Source organism: Pygocentrus nattereri, chromosome 2 (assembly GCF_015220715.1).
Source record: "Pygocentrus nattereri isolate fPygNat1 chromosome 2, fPygNat1.pri, whole genome shotgun sequence".
NCBI classification, from domain to species: Eukaryota; Metazoa; Chordata; class Actinopteri; order Characiformes; family Serrasalmidae; genus Pygocentrus; species Pygocentrus nattereri.
The window spans coordinates 24,538,384-24,555,037 of NC_051212.1; the positions used below are offsets into that span (position 1 = coordinate 24,538,384).

A 16,654-nucleotide genomic window follows, 5' to 3' on the forward strand; every position below is an offset into this window, starting at 1 on the left:
GATGCGCATGTGTGTGTATATGTGTATCTGTGCAATTGGGTCGCATTTGTAATGGGTATTGCCCAAGACCCTTGGGATATTCCTGAGTCCTATTTAGTGTTTCTATATATATATGTGTGTGTGTGTGTGTGTGTGCGCGCATGTGAGCAAAACACTCATAAAGACCGTTAAATAAGCTTATGGCTCTATACTTGCTTCTATACAAATCGCAGTGCTTTAGTCAGTGGAATCTACCCAAATCTAGAAAATCCCTCAGCAACAATTGCATTCAGACTTCAACTCTGTTTATTTCTGTGTGGGTATGTGTTCATGTGTGTTCAGTAAGGTAAACTATTGTAGGAACTTAATTCAACGATTTCTTTTCTGTTCAGTCAAATAAAGTAGATTTAGCATAACCAAACATTTTTACTTCAACATTAAAGATGAGTTTCACTAATTTTTCAAAGATTTCTGCAGATTTGTACTTCTCTGCCATGAATGGATTTAATAAAAAAAAAATAGGCCATAGTCTTCTCAGAACGATCGTAAAATATGTTTGAAATATCATAAAATAGAAAACTATGAATATCTTTAGGTATCCAGACATTCTTACTCTGTGATTTTCTCTAGAATGGAGCATTTCACTTCAAACCACTCTGAATGACTTTGTTAATATCTTAACCATTTAATTATTCAGAAAATTTAAACGCAATTGCTGTTGTTGCATCGCAGTGCCTGTGTGAGCATAATTGTTATTGTTGTGGAATAATTGTGTATTATGTTTCAATGAGGTCAATAAGACATTCCTACCTGTGTGCACAGGTGAGCCCCCAGCTGGTTTCCGTGAGGTCCTGCTGAAGGAGGGTCCAGAGGGTTTTGCACGGGCAGTGAGACAGCACCAAGGTCTGCTGCTGATGGACACGACACTCAGAGATGCTCATCAGTCACTCTTGGCCACCCGTGTGAGGACACATGACCTGAAAAAAATTGCCCCATACGTTGCCCACAACTTCAGCAACCTCTTCAGCCTAGAGAACTGGGGAGGTTAGTGGGACTTCTTTTCTTCTCTTACAATGTAATTCAAATATGAATATATATTGCTTATATAGTCTAAACGAAACATTGTGTCTTGGTTTTTGTCTTGTTTATTTTTTTTATGGATTTTGAAAGCACAACCTGTCTTTTTTACGGTTTGTTAAAATTTCTTGATGCACGCACCAATAAGAATGCACCAGAATGAGTTCGGAAAAAAAATGATTCCATTAATTTCCATTCAAAGTTAAACATGTTTTTCCTTCTACTATACAGTTGCACTTTTGGGAGATGTAAGGTTTTGTTGTTTGTTGTTGATGCTGAAGTCGTTCATATTAAGGGTTTGAATCTCATTTTATAGCTTTTATAGTTCTGCAGGTGTAGCTCTTAGAAATTTGCTGCAAACACTAGAGTTGAGTGATTAGAGTTGTTCTTGATTTATTTTTTTTTCCCTTTCAGTTTTCATGTTTTGTTAACGGAGACCATTTTGAGTGAGATATAGTGATTGCCGGTTCTGGTTGAATTCTTTTCAGCGTGTAGATTACTTGCTTCTGTTTTTTCTGTTTGAGCCTTCAAAGCTTGGTTTATGGTGTGTGTGAGACTCTAAAGATAAACAATGCTGGCAGAGGTTTAGTATTGACACCTGGTCACATGCGAATAGTCATTCACATCTCAAGATACTGCCAACTCACTCATCTGAAATAGGGGAGTGATGTTATTTCAAATTAATAGACACCAAAAAAAAGAGAGAGAGAGAAAAATAGAAGGTGACAGTCGATACTTTTGCATCAAATCCATCTTTTCATCTTTAATTACACATGCTTGAGCTTCACGCACTGGCATTACTTCGTTGTATAGGACAATGACTGTGTGTGTTTGTGTACGCTCTCGCACGCTGAGGTTTGGCCTGAGTATGTAGTTTTAGTGAACCAAAAACTTCAACTTGATCTTTGATCTGTACAGAATGTCTACAGCACTTTAGATCAACAGCATTTACCACTGTGTGAGCTCAAGCAAAAATAGTTGTTTGTGTGTATGTGCTGCAAGTTAAGTCAAGTGAACCTCAGACAATTCCTACTTTATATTCTCTCTCTCTCTCTCTCTCTCTCTCTCTCTCTCTCTCTCTCTCTCTCTCTCTCTCTCTCTCTCTCTCTCTCTCTCTCTCTCTGTCTGTCTGTCTGTCTGTCTGTCTGTCTGTCTGTCTGTCTCTCTCTCTCTCTCTCTCTCTCTCTCTCTCTCTCTCTCTCTCTCTCTCTCTCTCTCTCTCTCTCTCTCTCTCTCTCTCTCTCTGTCTGTCTGTCTGTCTGTCTGTCTGTCTGTCTGTCTGTCTGTCTGTCTGTCTGTCTCTAGGTGCAACATTTGATGTAGCTATGAGGTTTCTCTATGAGTGTCCGTGGCGCAGACTGCAGGAGCTGAGAGCGTTAATACCCAACGTGCCTTTCCAGATGTTGCTGAGAGGAGCCAACGCAGTCGGATACACCAACTATCCTGACAACGCTGTGTTCAAGTGAGAACGTTCACATACTTGCAGATCTCTGTAGTTGTAACAAAAAGCTAAAGACACTTGAAACAGTGACTTTATATGAAAAGGCAAAACATTTTTAACTTAAATACATATTAATGTAACAATTTTCAATTTCATCATGTTGGAGTGTCTCTATTGGTAAGTGACTTTTTGCCATTGATACAGTGTTAAAGACAGTGTTTCCAAATGATGTTAAACAGCGAACAGTCTAAATTTTTGGAAGCTTTGACATGACCGTGATGATATGTGCAAACATCTAAATTCCAAATTACACCTGGCAAGGGTTGTATTGAATTTACTTGATTCAAATGTGCCCTGCATTTACACACAAACATATCACATCTATGCTGATATTTCCAATAGCAATATGAGCAGTTTCATTCAATTTTATTCATATGGCAGGGAATGTACACATCTGAGTCAAGTAAATCTATTGCATCACTTTTTTCACTGGACGTCTTAAGGTCAACTTAAACCAACACACAAACTTGAGACACAAACTCAGTCAAAGGAAATCACCCACTGCAGACAGTCTCTCACCTCTTTTCACACCTTGCTGTTTATTCTTTTTTATATTTTTAACCTGTTAAAGTATGAATGATTAAGATGGTTTGGGCTTCAGTGACAATGTCAAGTAAGGCAATTCCCAAAGTGGATATGTAGGGGGAAAAACGTTACATTTGAAGCTTTCCAAAAAGAAACACAGTTGTGTGTCTTGGGAGAGCTAGCCTAGGTGCAGATTTGGACATTAAGACCACAGGCACACAGAACTGGTTGCTGTTCGTGGTCCTGAAACATTTATTTCCCATTACATTCTCACTTCTTCTTCCCTTCTGACCCACTGTCCATTTACTCCATTACGCTCTTCTCATGTCCTCATATACTGTTTGTCCTCTCCTCATGTGCTCCATGCTTGCTCTCACAATACTCTCGTGTGTTTGTGACACTGTGCCAGTAGCATGGTCACATGTGGTACAACTGTCTAACAATTCATACCAGCATTAGGAGATTGTGAAGTTGAAGCCCAGTAAATCCCAAGAGGAGAAAACATCTGGTGGGATTGTGTGATAGAGTCTCGGTTAGTGGGCAATAACACACAGTCTATATTGTTTACTTGCCTGAGATGCAGAACTAGAAAAAGGAGTTTTTACTCAACTAAGAAGTTGGGTGGGATTGTTGAACTCTAGCAAACAAGTTGAGTTAACTCAAAAAGCTGTGTAATCAGTTACTTTGATTTTTAAGCATGTGAGATCACTTCTTTTTAAAATACATTTATAGGTAACAAGGCAACATAATATCCAGAATTTTCAGAATTACCCCTGTTTTTCCCATAATCAGCAATGCATATAAAACTTGAAGACTCATGTAGGTTCACTGATAGTTTTGGGTAGTAAATAAAATGGCTGTTTGTTTTCTAGACTTTGACATTCTAAGGTTCCTGTCACGACCACTGTAAAGAAAGTCAGTACATTTCTCTAGAACAGAGCATTTCACATCAAACCACTGTGTATGACTTTGTTTAAATATGTCAAGAGACAAAATTATTGAACAATTGTGAAATATCAGTGAAATTCCCCTCAGTAACCAAAAATAAGTGGTTTAGTCTTTTCAGTTTTAAACAATAAAACATTTAGCCCAATCAGGACCGTTTTTTCCAGTAGGTTTGCCTTGTTTTTTTTTCATTTTGCTATGGAATTAGGGCATTTTTGTCCTGAAAATGTATGCAAACAAATATACACACACACACACACACACACACACACACACACACACACACACACACAAACAGACAAAAAGGAGAGAGAGAGGGAGGGAGAGTATGAATATGCTGGCCTTGAACTGTCACAGTGTAGACAATCCATCACACTGTTGGAGCTCATCCATGTACAGTAAATTAAAGCACAAACACACAGTGAGTAGAATTGCCAGTTCAGGCTCAAGACTCTCATTAGATTTGTTTATCATATTTTCTATGACCCTGAATACACTTGTTTCCAAATCATCCCACTAGTGACCCCTTGCTGAAAAGCCCATATGTGTTCTGATAAATTAGACCAGGAAAGGCCAGATTCCTTGTGCTTTCAAAGAAAGGAGCACGCATATAAAGTAAAAAACTGCCAGATTTGACTGACTATAAAGACGTAGCCATGGAGACGTACTCCCAAGACACTCCAGAGACACTTCAGGCTTGGCTCTGAATAACACCCCAAGACCACAAGCATGAGCACATGTATTTCCAATTACAAATATCTCTTTCCATCTTGGCTCAGTCTTGTTTTCTACTTGGCCCGCTATGTCAGATTCCACTCACATGCTGCATGGGTTCTTCTTTGAAACTAATAGTAATGCTGATAATTTGCCCACAATTTTCCACAAAAATTAGATGTCCTATTGACAATTTGGACATGGTAATCCTAACATACACACAAACATAAGGACCTTGTCTAGTAATACCTATCCATGGGATAAGTCAGAATTGAAAAATGTTTGTGATATTTTAAAAATCAAAGAGTGTTTTTAAACTTTTATTAAGAAATTTAGCTTCTCTCTTATGTTGTTTTTTTCAGCACCATGATAAGTCTGAACTCTAGACCAGCATAGAGCCGCCTTCTTATGTTTTAGTTCATTTTTTATCCATTTAGTGCATAGAATGAAACACAGTGACTACCGCAGCTACCGACAGGCACACCAGACGAAAAGGACCACCCTGCAGTCCAATTCAGACATGGCACATACAAAGCAAACATCCACTGCAAGCTCATTTCACACTCTAGTCTTGTAGATTTTTATTTATCATGATTGGTTTTAGTTAAATAAATCTTTGTAATCTTGTGGTTTTCCAACAAATGTGACTAGAGCAGATATGCATATTGTGTGTTTACTTTATTTTGTGGGTATTGTTTTGAATATTTTATAATAATCCCTTATAAATTTGAATATCAAATTTGACTGAAATGCCCATTGTTTGTCCATAGGCCTGAAAACTAAAATCTGATTGGTTGAAATACATTCAAAACAATTGTAAAATTCTTACTATAAGTGTATATGATCACACACATCATTTCAGTTCTGTTTTAATCCACTAAGTTATTTAGAAGGCCTTGTGTTGTTAATCTTTAATGCTTGGCAGCCATAGCCTAGCGTTCTTGTTGGGAGAATTATTTATTGCCGTTATCGTTGATGATAAAATATTTATTCTACGTTATTGTTTTTTTTATATTGTATTTTGTTGCCATTTGTAAGAGTAATGAGGGCGTGATTTTGATTTTGCCGTGGTTAAGTAGGTTTTGCACTGTTTCTGACAGCATTCCTTAACTTTGGAAATCACTGTATTACACAGCCTCTAATGATTTATTGCTGTAATGCACATCCTCTTGCCTTTCTTTTTTTTTCAAATTTTTAAATGCTTCACATCCTCCCTCTGCCCTCTTGTTCCTGCCACTGTCCCATCCTCACCTGACCGCTCTCTTTCTACAGGTTCTGCGAAGTGGCAAAGGAGAATGGGATGGATATCTTCCGTGTTTTTGACTCTCTGAACTACCTGCCCAACATGCTGCTGGGTATGGAAGCAGCTGGCTCAGCTGGAGGAGTGGTGGAGGCAGCCATCTCTTACACAGGAGATGTTTCTGACCCCATGAGACAGAAATACTCACTGGAATACTATATACAGCTGGCAGAGGAGTTGGTCAAGGCAGGCACTCATATACTGTCCATTAAGGTACAGTGTGCTGTTACCTTCATACAAGTAAATAATTCATATATATTCATAGAGTATATTCATAGTTACTGCTAAATCTTGGTGTTAAGTATATCTTGATGTAATTAGTTAATGATTGAGCATAAATGTTGAGGGGGCGAAGTTAGAGTGAGATTAAAAAAAAAAACTATCAATGCACTTTCAATGCAACACATGCATAAACTAGGTGTGAAAATGCATGGGTTGGTTTCAACTCCATCGATTTTTTTCAATAAAGTACGCAGTCATTTTTAGGCCAAAGCTAAATTTTTGAGCCATTTTTAAATGTCAAAATCCTTAGTATGTTGTTTTTGTCTGTTTCACTTGCAGTGTAAACAGTTCCTCCACAGTCACATTTTGGATTCAGTGTACATTTGAAATTGTTATGAATCATGCCAAATGAATTGAATCAAACTGAACCACAGTAAAATGTGAGATTTTATGATACACGTATTTGTATCCCTAAAGAATCCCGCTCAAATCAGAATATGAGATCAGAGATTTACACTATATACTGTGACAAAAAGGAGTTGTCCTCATACTGATTGGCCACTTTATCAGAAACACTTACCATGTAGAGGTGCACTTTGTAGGTTTATAATTGCTAACTGTAGCCCAACTGTTGCTGCAGTTTAGCAGTAGCTGGCTAGCCCTGCCCTAAATGGAAAAGGAGAAGCTTAGGACCACCACTAACCAGAAATTTTTTTGGGTGGGCCATTCGCAACACATCAGTGATACTGACATGGTACTGGCATAGTAATATGTGTTTGTGCAACTGACCACAAGACAACTGTTGGCTGGATGTTTTTGATAGGTGGACTATTTCCAACCCAGCAGTTTCACCAAGTTGTGTGGTAGGTGTTTCTAATGAAATGGCCAATGATTGAGTATTTCTTGTGGTGTTTATTTTGTACAACCCTACAAAGTAACAAACCCCACACCCTCTATTTAGTGCCATGAACTAGACAGCATATTAATGTTGAGGGTCTTTCTGTAGGATATGGCTGGACTGTTGAAACCCGAGCCAAGTCGTTTGCTGATCACAGCGCTGCGGGATCGTTTCCCTGACATGCCCATTCACGTTCACACTCACGACACAGCGGGCGCAGGTGTGGCAGCCATGCTGGCGTGTGCTGAGGCAGGGGCAGATATAGTAGACGTCGCAGTGGACTCCATGGCTGGAATGACCTCTCAGCCCAGCATGGGAGCTTTAGTGGCCTGCACCAAAGGAACCAAACATGACACTGGTGAGTGGATCAAAGAGCTGTCAGTCCAAGTTCAGCCCAATTAGCTGTGGCTTTTTAACTGTCAGAAAGTCAGTGTAAACCTGTGCTCTGGCGGAATGTGATAAGAGCTGTACCATTTGCCAATCAATTTTATTTAATTTTCTTGTCAAATTAATGAGTAAAGCTCATAAATCATCTGTCGCACAAGGAGCTAACTTTGAGTACATCAAGAAGTCATTATGGCCTACGTGCTCTAGTGTAAATTTTGTGTGTTATTCACATAATTGTGTGTGTGGTTAATGTGTGTTTGAGAATCGTTTTGAATAAGTAGCCTGCAGCTGGAGAAAGTGTGGTGGATTTCTCGCCATGCATAAGCTAATGAGAAAAAGAGAGAGAAAGCACAAGAGAAGCTAGAAAGAGATGTACAAGACAGTAAGAGAAAGAAAGAGAAATAAAGAGTTGATGAAAGATCAAGAAAAAGAGAAAGTGGAACAGTTTGTGTGAAATTTGAGTGAAACAGCGAGTGAGTAAGGCAGAAAAGAGAGAGAAAAAGAGAGAAATTGAGAGAGAAAGAGGTAAAGGAGAACAAGGTCATGTTTCAGCTTTTTTATTTAAAGATTAAATAAACTTCAGAAAGAGACAGTCAGGTATTAGCAATTTGTTCAGCAGGCCAAGTAGCACAGCATAGCCTTCACATCCTTCAAAGCAGTTTTTTGTAACTCAGGAGAATATCCTAGGAGCAAAACACAGCAGGAACACAACAGGAACACTGTAAGAGCACTAAAGCCCATTGGACTAAATAAAGGAGTAGCCACAGAGAGAACTTCATAAGGTGAGAAAAAAGACAGAAGAAAGACTGGAAGATAAGAAGAGCAAGTCCTGAGTTTCAGCACATTCCTTTGCTTTTGTTCTCATTAGATAAAAGAAAACATCTTCCATACTTCTGCATGAAAATTTAACAGAAAATGTAAATCTTAAGTGAAAAGTATGCTGGTACAACTGCAGTCTGATCATAAAATCTGCTAATGTCACTAATTTAGCTTTCTGATTAAGTAGCGGAGCTGCTGCTCTGCTGGCTTTCCTTAAAAATTTGTTAAATTATGTCAAAAAGACTTCCCAGAAGTGATTCACTCTGCAGCAGCGGTTCCAATGAAAAGAACTGTGACACTGATTAAATACGTTAGTCTGATTAATGACCAAGGCATCAATACCAACTCCTTTCCACACTGAGGATTCTACTGTGAGAGATGTAGCTACACAGTAAAACCTCTAATGGTCAATGGACTCTGCATTAGTTAATTTAACACTGTAGCCCTTCATTGAACACTGCTGCTTATACTATGTGCAGTATTGTAAAACAGAATTTGTGAGAGTCATCAAATACACATTTCTTAGAACAGTGAAAAAGACTTAAGGCAGAATATTAACAACTAACATCTATCAAAATGGCACAGGGGTTAAAGCTGCACAGATTTTAAAAGAATAGTCATAAGCAATAGAATAGAAAAAGTCCAGTTTGGAAATTTTTCCTCTGATCTCAGATGTAGTTAATCAACCAAGGCATGATTGCTGTCCAGAGTAGAGGTCTGCACAGGCTTGATTATTAATGCCCACACCCACCTACTTCAGCCACAAAACCTAGTGTTCTTGCCCACACCTGCCCACAAAACCTAGCACCATTTTAGCTTTCCTTGTGTTCCTGAACCAGGCCAGCCTGTGCATGCTGTAAACCTCTCCACTAGTGTAGGAAATGCAGTGTTGCAGTGCTGATCCCGTCCCCCCATCTCCTTCACCTTTTGCTATCCCATAAATATTGACCCCTCCTCTGAGCCTCCACAGCTCTGTTGAGGTAAAGGACAGACTGTCTACTGTAGAGTGGACAGGATTCAAGCAGGACCCGATCAGTTACAGCAACACAATCTCTGCTCTTCATGAAGCCTCTCAGACAGGTCAGAAAGCAGCTAACAGAGTCGGGGCAGGGGCCGACAGGCAAAGAGGCTGCTCTGGGACACCCGGCAGGGACATGACTGAGGTTAAACATGAGACTGCTGAAGAGCACTCTGAGAGCAACTCTTTCAAAGACACATTACAACAGAGAACATGCACATCTCGGTGCCCAAAGAAACAAAACCACAGAAAGATACTGAAGCTGCTATCCTCATCGATTCTACCAAAAATAAAAAATCTCTCTGGAGGCAAAGCTCTTCCCAGGCTGGAAAACATCACCAGTATGATGTCCAAAACCAAAGCAGTACTCAGTGCCAGTAGTTCCCAACCCTGCTGTATTGCTGCCCGGGATGCTTTGGTGTCTTTCCGCCTGACACCTGAGGGTTCTTTAATAAGGTGGGACATTTTAGTTAGCCACATAACATAAGCTAATAAAACTATAAAAGAGCATAGGAGCGTTCCTATTGGACAGTCTCTCTGTTGGGTTATTCAGAAATCCTACTTTGTGAAACACTCTGCAGATTCAATTAATCAGGTAACTAACAAATCCTTCTTGAGCTGAAGTGATTGTCAGAGCAGGGAAATCAGGACCAGCATTCTCCAGTACCAGAGTTAGTGTTAGGAGTGGTTGCTTTATGCTAGCTATGCTAATAGCAAGACACTGTTCAACTAAATCAGTGTGGATGATTTCGGTAAATGTGTTCTTATGGTTAGCTGTCTGGCTGACCATTAACCTCATAGATGTATTTATAACAGAAGTCATGCTCTACTCTTATATAACGTCTAATTAATGCCCTGTAAGAATTCACTGCTTTAATAGGGCGTGGTCAATACCAGTGAAACAGAAACAGTTGCATGCAAATATAATTCATTAGTGCTTGGCAAGGTGTTTAAAATAAACTTAAGTCTCTGTTATTTTCTCTTGTCATTACTTGAGCATTTAGTTGCATCTCCACAACCTTTTAGCAGCACATTATTATAAAGAAAAAAAGTAAAGCCCAATTTAAACATTTTATAAATGGTTTCTTCACTATGAATTAAGCTTTATTCATTATTTACATGTATTAGTACATGGAGGTCTATTGTGTGAAAATCAAATAATTGCATTATTAGATGTAATTAACGCATAATTAACACTGTCATATAAATTATTGAGAATTATAGAAATTCATATTGTGCTAGTGTATACATGGCAGCATTTGCTTTCTATAGCTTCTAGTCAGTGCCAAGTGACCTTGCAGTGTTCACTGCTTGAATAAGTCACCTATACCTCCATATTCTAAAGTGCTTTCTCAGTCACCACTTATTATAGGGTAAAAGTACCAAAGAAATCAGTTTGCCTCACAAATTCAGTGCCTATTCATAATATTTTGGTGCCCAGAATTAAGTGCTTTGTTAGTCTGTCGGCATGTGCGTCATACAAGAGTTCAGTGATGAGCTGCACTTCGGATTATGGAACACATCTTGATGTATTAAAGACGTATTAAACCTTTATTAGTTCTTAAGTAATATACTACATAAACCCTGCCAGTTATACACTAATAAGATGTGAATTTCGATAATAATTTCTACCCAGTTATTTGCACAGAAGCACTTAAAGCATTGAATGTGCATCAATACATCTAATAATGCTATTTTCAGTGGTTTTCTCATATTAGACCTCCAGGTATGTACTAACACAGATCATAATGAACAAAGCATGATGCATAATTAATAAACTGTTTAGAAATGCATGATTTGCGCTTTACTAAACGAGACCTTAAGCCACCAGTATGTGTTCCAAACAATTGTGTAACACAAACCTTTCAATTCATGGTTCTTTAAAGAACTACTTTTGAGATACAAGTGTGAAGAACCTTTTTCAAATTTAACCAGCCTAGGGGGACCATAAGGGGATGAAAATACTCATGTTTTTTAGGCTTCCTGAAAGATTCCTAATTGAAACACTTCATTCATTAAATAATAATTGACGACTAGTTTTAGAAACAGTGGCAGCAGCATGCATCTTCTATTCAGTCATTCCTCCAGTGGGCCCCTCAGTGGCTTAGCCCAGTCATAGTCTGTGAGAACTCGAATTTTGTTTTTACTTGAAACGAAGATGCCGCCAAAAGAAAAAAGCACAAAAGCTTTCAGAAATAACAGGAAAAAAGCGAGCACAGCAAAAACAGTGAGGACAGTAAGCTGTCAAACAGTTTTTCGGAGGTAAAGTTGGATTATCAGAATTCACTGGAGCGTGTTAATAAAAGGAAGCTTATGCTATGATTACTCCAGTTGTCAAATACAAATGATTTGCATTTTTCTGTGAATCATCCACCCAAGCTGAAGACCATTTAGAATCCTTTATTTTTAACTGTGAATCTGTGCAGAGTGCCTAACAACTGCCATCAACACAGACCAGCACAATTCAGGCATTTATGAACACTCGCTTTGTAGAATTAGTTAGCCTTGCTTTCCTAACTGATCTCATCTGAAGCGCTGCCCTACTTAACATTATTTCAGTTGAAATTGCAACATGGAGCATCGCAAACCCCAGCTTGCTAATCAGCCTGTGGTGTGAAGAGTTTAAACAAGGATTTGAAGGATATTATCATCGGAAACAAGATGTGGTGCAAAGCTGACTTTGTCATTCCTCCAAGTGCGACGAGCTGTGTGATGATGCCGCGTGGGTGGAAGTTTGAAAAGATGCAGCAGTTGGATCCATGCACGTCAGAAGGTGTGTGTGTGTGTGTGTGTGTGTGTGTGAGCCTTTATCCTCACTCAGTAGAGGCACAGTCACAGGACAGGGAAGTAACTTGCAACAATGAGAACTGGCAAGAAACAGCAAGTAGAAAATGGAGGATGAAATTTTAAACAGAGAGAGTGTGAGATCATACTGTTCCCAAAATGGAGACGGTGCAGAGGATCAGTGACTCGTCGAGACTAGGAACAAGGTGCTGATCAATACTTCATGCAGATGTTTGACAAAGAAAGCATAATGAACCTAGTTCCCTCAAAGAAAAACTACAGTCTTTTGTGCAGTGCAGTCACTGGCCAATTACCAGAAGCACCTATGTTGTTGATCCATCTTGCTGATAAACAGTTAGGGGCTGTTGATGTACAGTTAATGTTGATGTTAGTGGTCCTTTAACTCTGTCACTCATGGCTGCATATTGGGGCCTGACCAATTTGTCAATGATGTCTCACTGTTTAGTTCATAGCAGTGAAAATAGCCCTATTGAGGGCTGGTAATAAGCAGCTTTCTTGGTGAAAATATCAGTTTTCCAGGATGAAACTCTGCAATCTCTTAAGAATCTCAGATAGCTGTGCCACTGGGGAAATCGATATGAACCACTGTTTAAATATGTATTAGTAATATAGGCTGAGCTGATTAATCTAAACACATCATTGTATCAATGTAACAAAAACATATAAAATGCTTTTTTACATAAATGGCTGCACTGTAGCAAGTGCAATTTCCCTCTGGGATCAATAAAGGAATCTGAATCTGAATAAACATAACCATCATGAAATTAATATACCAAATGTTGTCAAAGTTAGTGCACAAATAACATTAAATAGTCCATGTACAGGAGGGGTGCGGGAAAAAAATCGATTCTTAGTTGCATCGCGATGCAGACGTGAACAATTCTGAATCAATTCACAAATGTCAAAAATCTTATTTTTTAAATTTTAATTTATAACGCAACGTTCACGGAACACAAAGGGCGGAACTTCGAAGTGGGTAAGTGCAGTGCCCGGACAGTCTCTGGTGGCACATAACAAAAACAAAGCTGGATGAGTGAGAAATCTGACCACCTCTGCATTAAAGCCAGGTTAGATCAGGAGTCAAAACCCAACTGTTAAGAAGAGCCGTTTTGTTCTTTCAGCAAAGTTCAGACCATCTTGGGAGCCACAACATTTAATATCCAGTATGTCTCGTGTGTGAATGTCCTAGTATAGGCTAAAAAATATGAATGAAAAAATGTTAATGCAGCACCATTTAAGGTGGAATGGGGGAATTCGAAAGAGAAGTAACTTCAGCTTCACAACTTTGTAGTGTTTGACAGTCTCTCGTTGCTGGGAATTTAACGTTGCTGGAAACCAACTGTGCCGCTTATAAATGCATATAAGTCTCCAAAGGTTCATCTGAGCTAAATCTCTCTCTGCCTTTTCATTCGGTACTAGCCAGGAAAGACTGTGTTGCTAAGTGACCTGCAGTCTCATTGAGAAACAGGGCTTTCGCACTGTGTTGCGCATGCTTGCAGATATTTTACTGACACAGTGACCCCTGACTCTCTATAACATGACCAAATCCGGAGTTATAAAATCACTAAAGAAAACGGATGTTTTGGCTGTAACGTGCTGCGTGGGCATCCATTATCACTGGATCTTATTTCACCGTAGCAGCGCATTTTATCACAGATGAGTGGCAGCAGCGTCTCATGCGCTCCAAACAGCAGTGAATGAGAGTCTTCCAGTTCACTTACCACATCACTTCCATTTGATTTAGTAATAACAGATATTAGAAGTAAATTCATTATAGAACATTACAAATACTTTGCTTTAAAAGTACCAAGTTGTCACACAGTGAGGAAAAAGAGATCCTGTGTAGAAAAAAAGATGCATCAAGATGCATCCATAATCGTTTTATAATCGCATCGCAGCCCTCTGAATCGTAAACTAATCGTGAGGTGTCAAGAGATTCCTACTGCTAATGTACAGTAATTTGTTTTCTTGACACATGTAATGCATTATCCTAGTTTGACCCTTTAAAAAGCTGCAAAATGCAAAAAAATTTAAATGCATAAACAAACCATATATAAATTGTGTTTTTAACACTGCAGTTGATAATCTAAAAATAATAGATTGTAAATTCACAAAAACAAATGATGAAAGCTTTATTTCACAGACATTTGCATTAATTTAATGGTGGTTCCTGTTGTTATGATAAACTACTGTATGTATTCTTTAGGGTCAAATTCATGCAAATAAGACAAATGTGATTAAAAAGAGTTAACTATTTAAAGTTTGTCATGTCGTTGTTTTAATCCCTAGTTATAACACACAAACTCTTTAAATAAGTGTAGTTATCAGAAACCAGTAAATGAAGTCATGCATATCATGTATCATGAAAGCATCTTGTAATATAATATTTTTTCCACATTGCCCACCCCTATCTCTTCAGGGTACCTTGTAGTACATTTATATAGTGGACCAAAAGGGTAGATGGGCTTTATAAAGTGGCCAGTGTTTGTACAAGGGAGAGAGAATGCCATAAAATAACCACTATCGGTTCCCTAAAGAACCTTTCAGTTGAGTGATTTCAATTAAGTTTTTAAAAGAGCATCTATTGAAAGGTTCTCTAGGGAACAACAACTGGTTCTTCTGTGGCATCACTCTGACACCTTTATTATATTACAGCCTATATTACAGCAAAGAGATGTTAGAACAGAAGGCCAGTTTAGCACCATGGAGGGACTAGTTTGCAATAATTTGATTATAGCAGCAAACATAGAGCAGCCTTGTTTTAGAAAGCTAAAAAGACATGAATGATCTTCTTATATTTAATATGTATTGACAATTGCATTTAAAACCAGTGCAACCATGTGGTCGCCAACAGAAAAGAAAAGGCTGCTCTGTTAAAATGTCATTAGAAATATTGATGTTTCTCATTTCTTATAAGATTACTACAGTAGATTAAATGGCAACTTTTCAACTCTTTCTCTCACAGTAAGCCACCAAGTCTGCGCTGTGATAACAGCAAAATTACAGTGTTCTTTACAAAGGCACACACACAGCCAAGGAGACAGTTCTATATCAGGAAATAATACATATGGGCGCAAAACAGTGGAGAACAGTTTCACAAAGCAAATAGTGGTGAAGAAATACAAACAGCTTCACAACTGTAGACACATCTCTAGGCAGTACATGCTTGAAGTAAAGTAGGAATGGCTCTAGGAAAAAAATATTACCACCGTTTTTTAGAAATACAAGGATGTTGCCACTGAGAGATAAGAGATGGCCAGGAAGCAGACATACTATAAGACATTTGTCTTGACAAAGACTGTCCTGACCTGCCAACAGAGCAGGTTAAATCAAGGTCATGGATAGCATGCAGTCATGCAGACAGCACCAGTAAGGCACCAAATGCCTACAGGTAGCTGACATTCAGTAAAGAGTCAGTCACCTCACACTGAGGAACATTCAAATAGCACAAAAAAGGTGAAGAGGAAGCAAAGGAAATGGAAAATGCAGCAGTATGGGCAAAATAGCAATTATGAAAATTTGTCATGTGTTGTGTTTTTGCATGTTGCTTATGCAGATATATATATATATATTTTTTTACTATTACACACTCTTATTACACAGCACAAATTACATTGTAACTACACAGTGCACAGTTTTGCATGCTGTTGATTGAATGGTGTCCTCACAGCATAAAAAAAATACACTAAAGACAATCTCATCCAGCATTACTTCTAAAATGAAGGGTGTTATTAGGGAGTTTGTCATGCAATACTGCAGTAACAGAGTCTACTCCGCTGGGAAGGCTTTACTCTAGATGTTGGATGATTGTTAGGAGGGTTTGATTGGATTTAGGCGTAAACACATTAGTTAGGTCAGGTCCTGATGTCGATTGATTAGTTCTGGACCATAAACTCCACTCTGGCTCATCCCGAAGGTACTAGATGGTGCTGTGTAGGGCTCTATACACCTCCAACTGACACTTGGCATTGGGCATGGTGATCTAAAGTCCTTGTACAGCTACTCCAGAGTGTCCCCTTATTGACATTGCTTTTTTACAGTGCTGTCCATCTGTTTATCTGCATAATTTTTTAGCCCCTATGACCCTATATATACACACCAATCAGGTATAACATTATGACCACCTCCTTGTTTCTATGCTCATTGTCCGTTTTATCAGCTCCACATACTCTATAGGTGCACTTTGTAGTTCTACAATTACAGACTGTAGTCCATCTGTTTCTCTGATACTTTAACCCCCTTTTACCCTGTTCTTCAGTGGTCAGGACCCCCATGGACCCTCACAGAGCAGGTACTATTTGGGTGGTGGATCATTCTCAGCACTGCAGTAACACTGACATGGTGTGGTGGTGTATTAGTGTGTGTTGTGCTGCTGGAGTTTTTAAACACCACAGTGTCACTGCTGGACTGAGAATAGTCCACCAACCAAACCTTAGTATTTCAAATAGTATTTTTAAAATGTAA

At 38.7% G+C, this 16,654-nt stretch overlaps 1 protein-coding gene across 1 annotated transcript in view; it reads left to right on the top strand.

Annotated features, from left to right (window-relative positions):
• pcxb (pyruvate carboxylase b) overlaps positions 1 to 16,654 on the top strand; it is a 261,864-nt gene that overhangs the window by 199,050 nt on the left and 46,160 nt on the right. The window contains exons 13-16 of the mRNA XM_017699653.2: positions 802 to 1,023; positions 2,362 to 2,518; positions 6,014 to 6,254; positions 7,270 to 7,519. Of these exons, the coding sequence (XP_017555142.1) occupies positions 802 to 1,023; positions 2,362 to 2,518; positions 6,014 to 6,254; positions 7,270 to 7,519 (870 nt within the window). The remainder of the gene's footprint in view (positions 1 to 801; positions 1,024 to 2,361; positions 2,519 to 6,013; positions 6,255 to 7,269; positions 7,520 to 16,654) is intronic.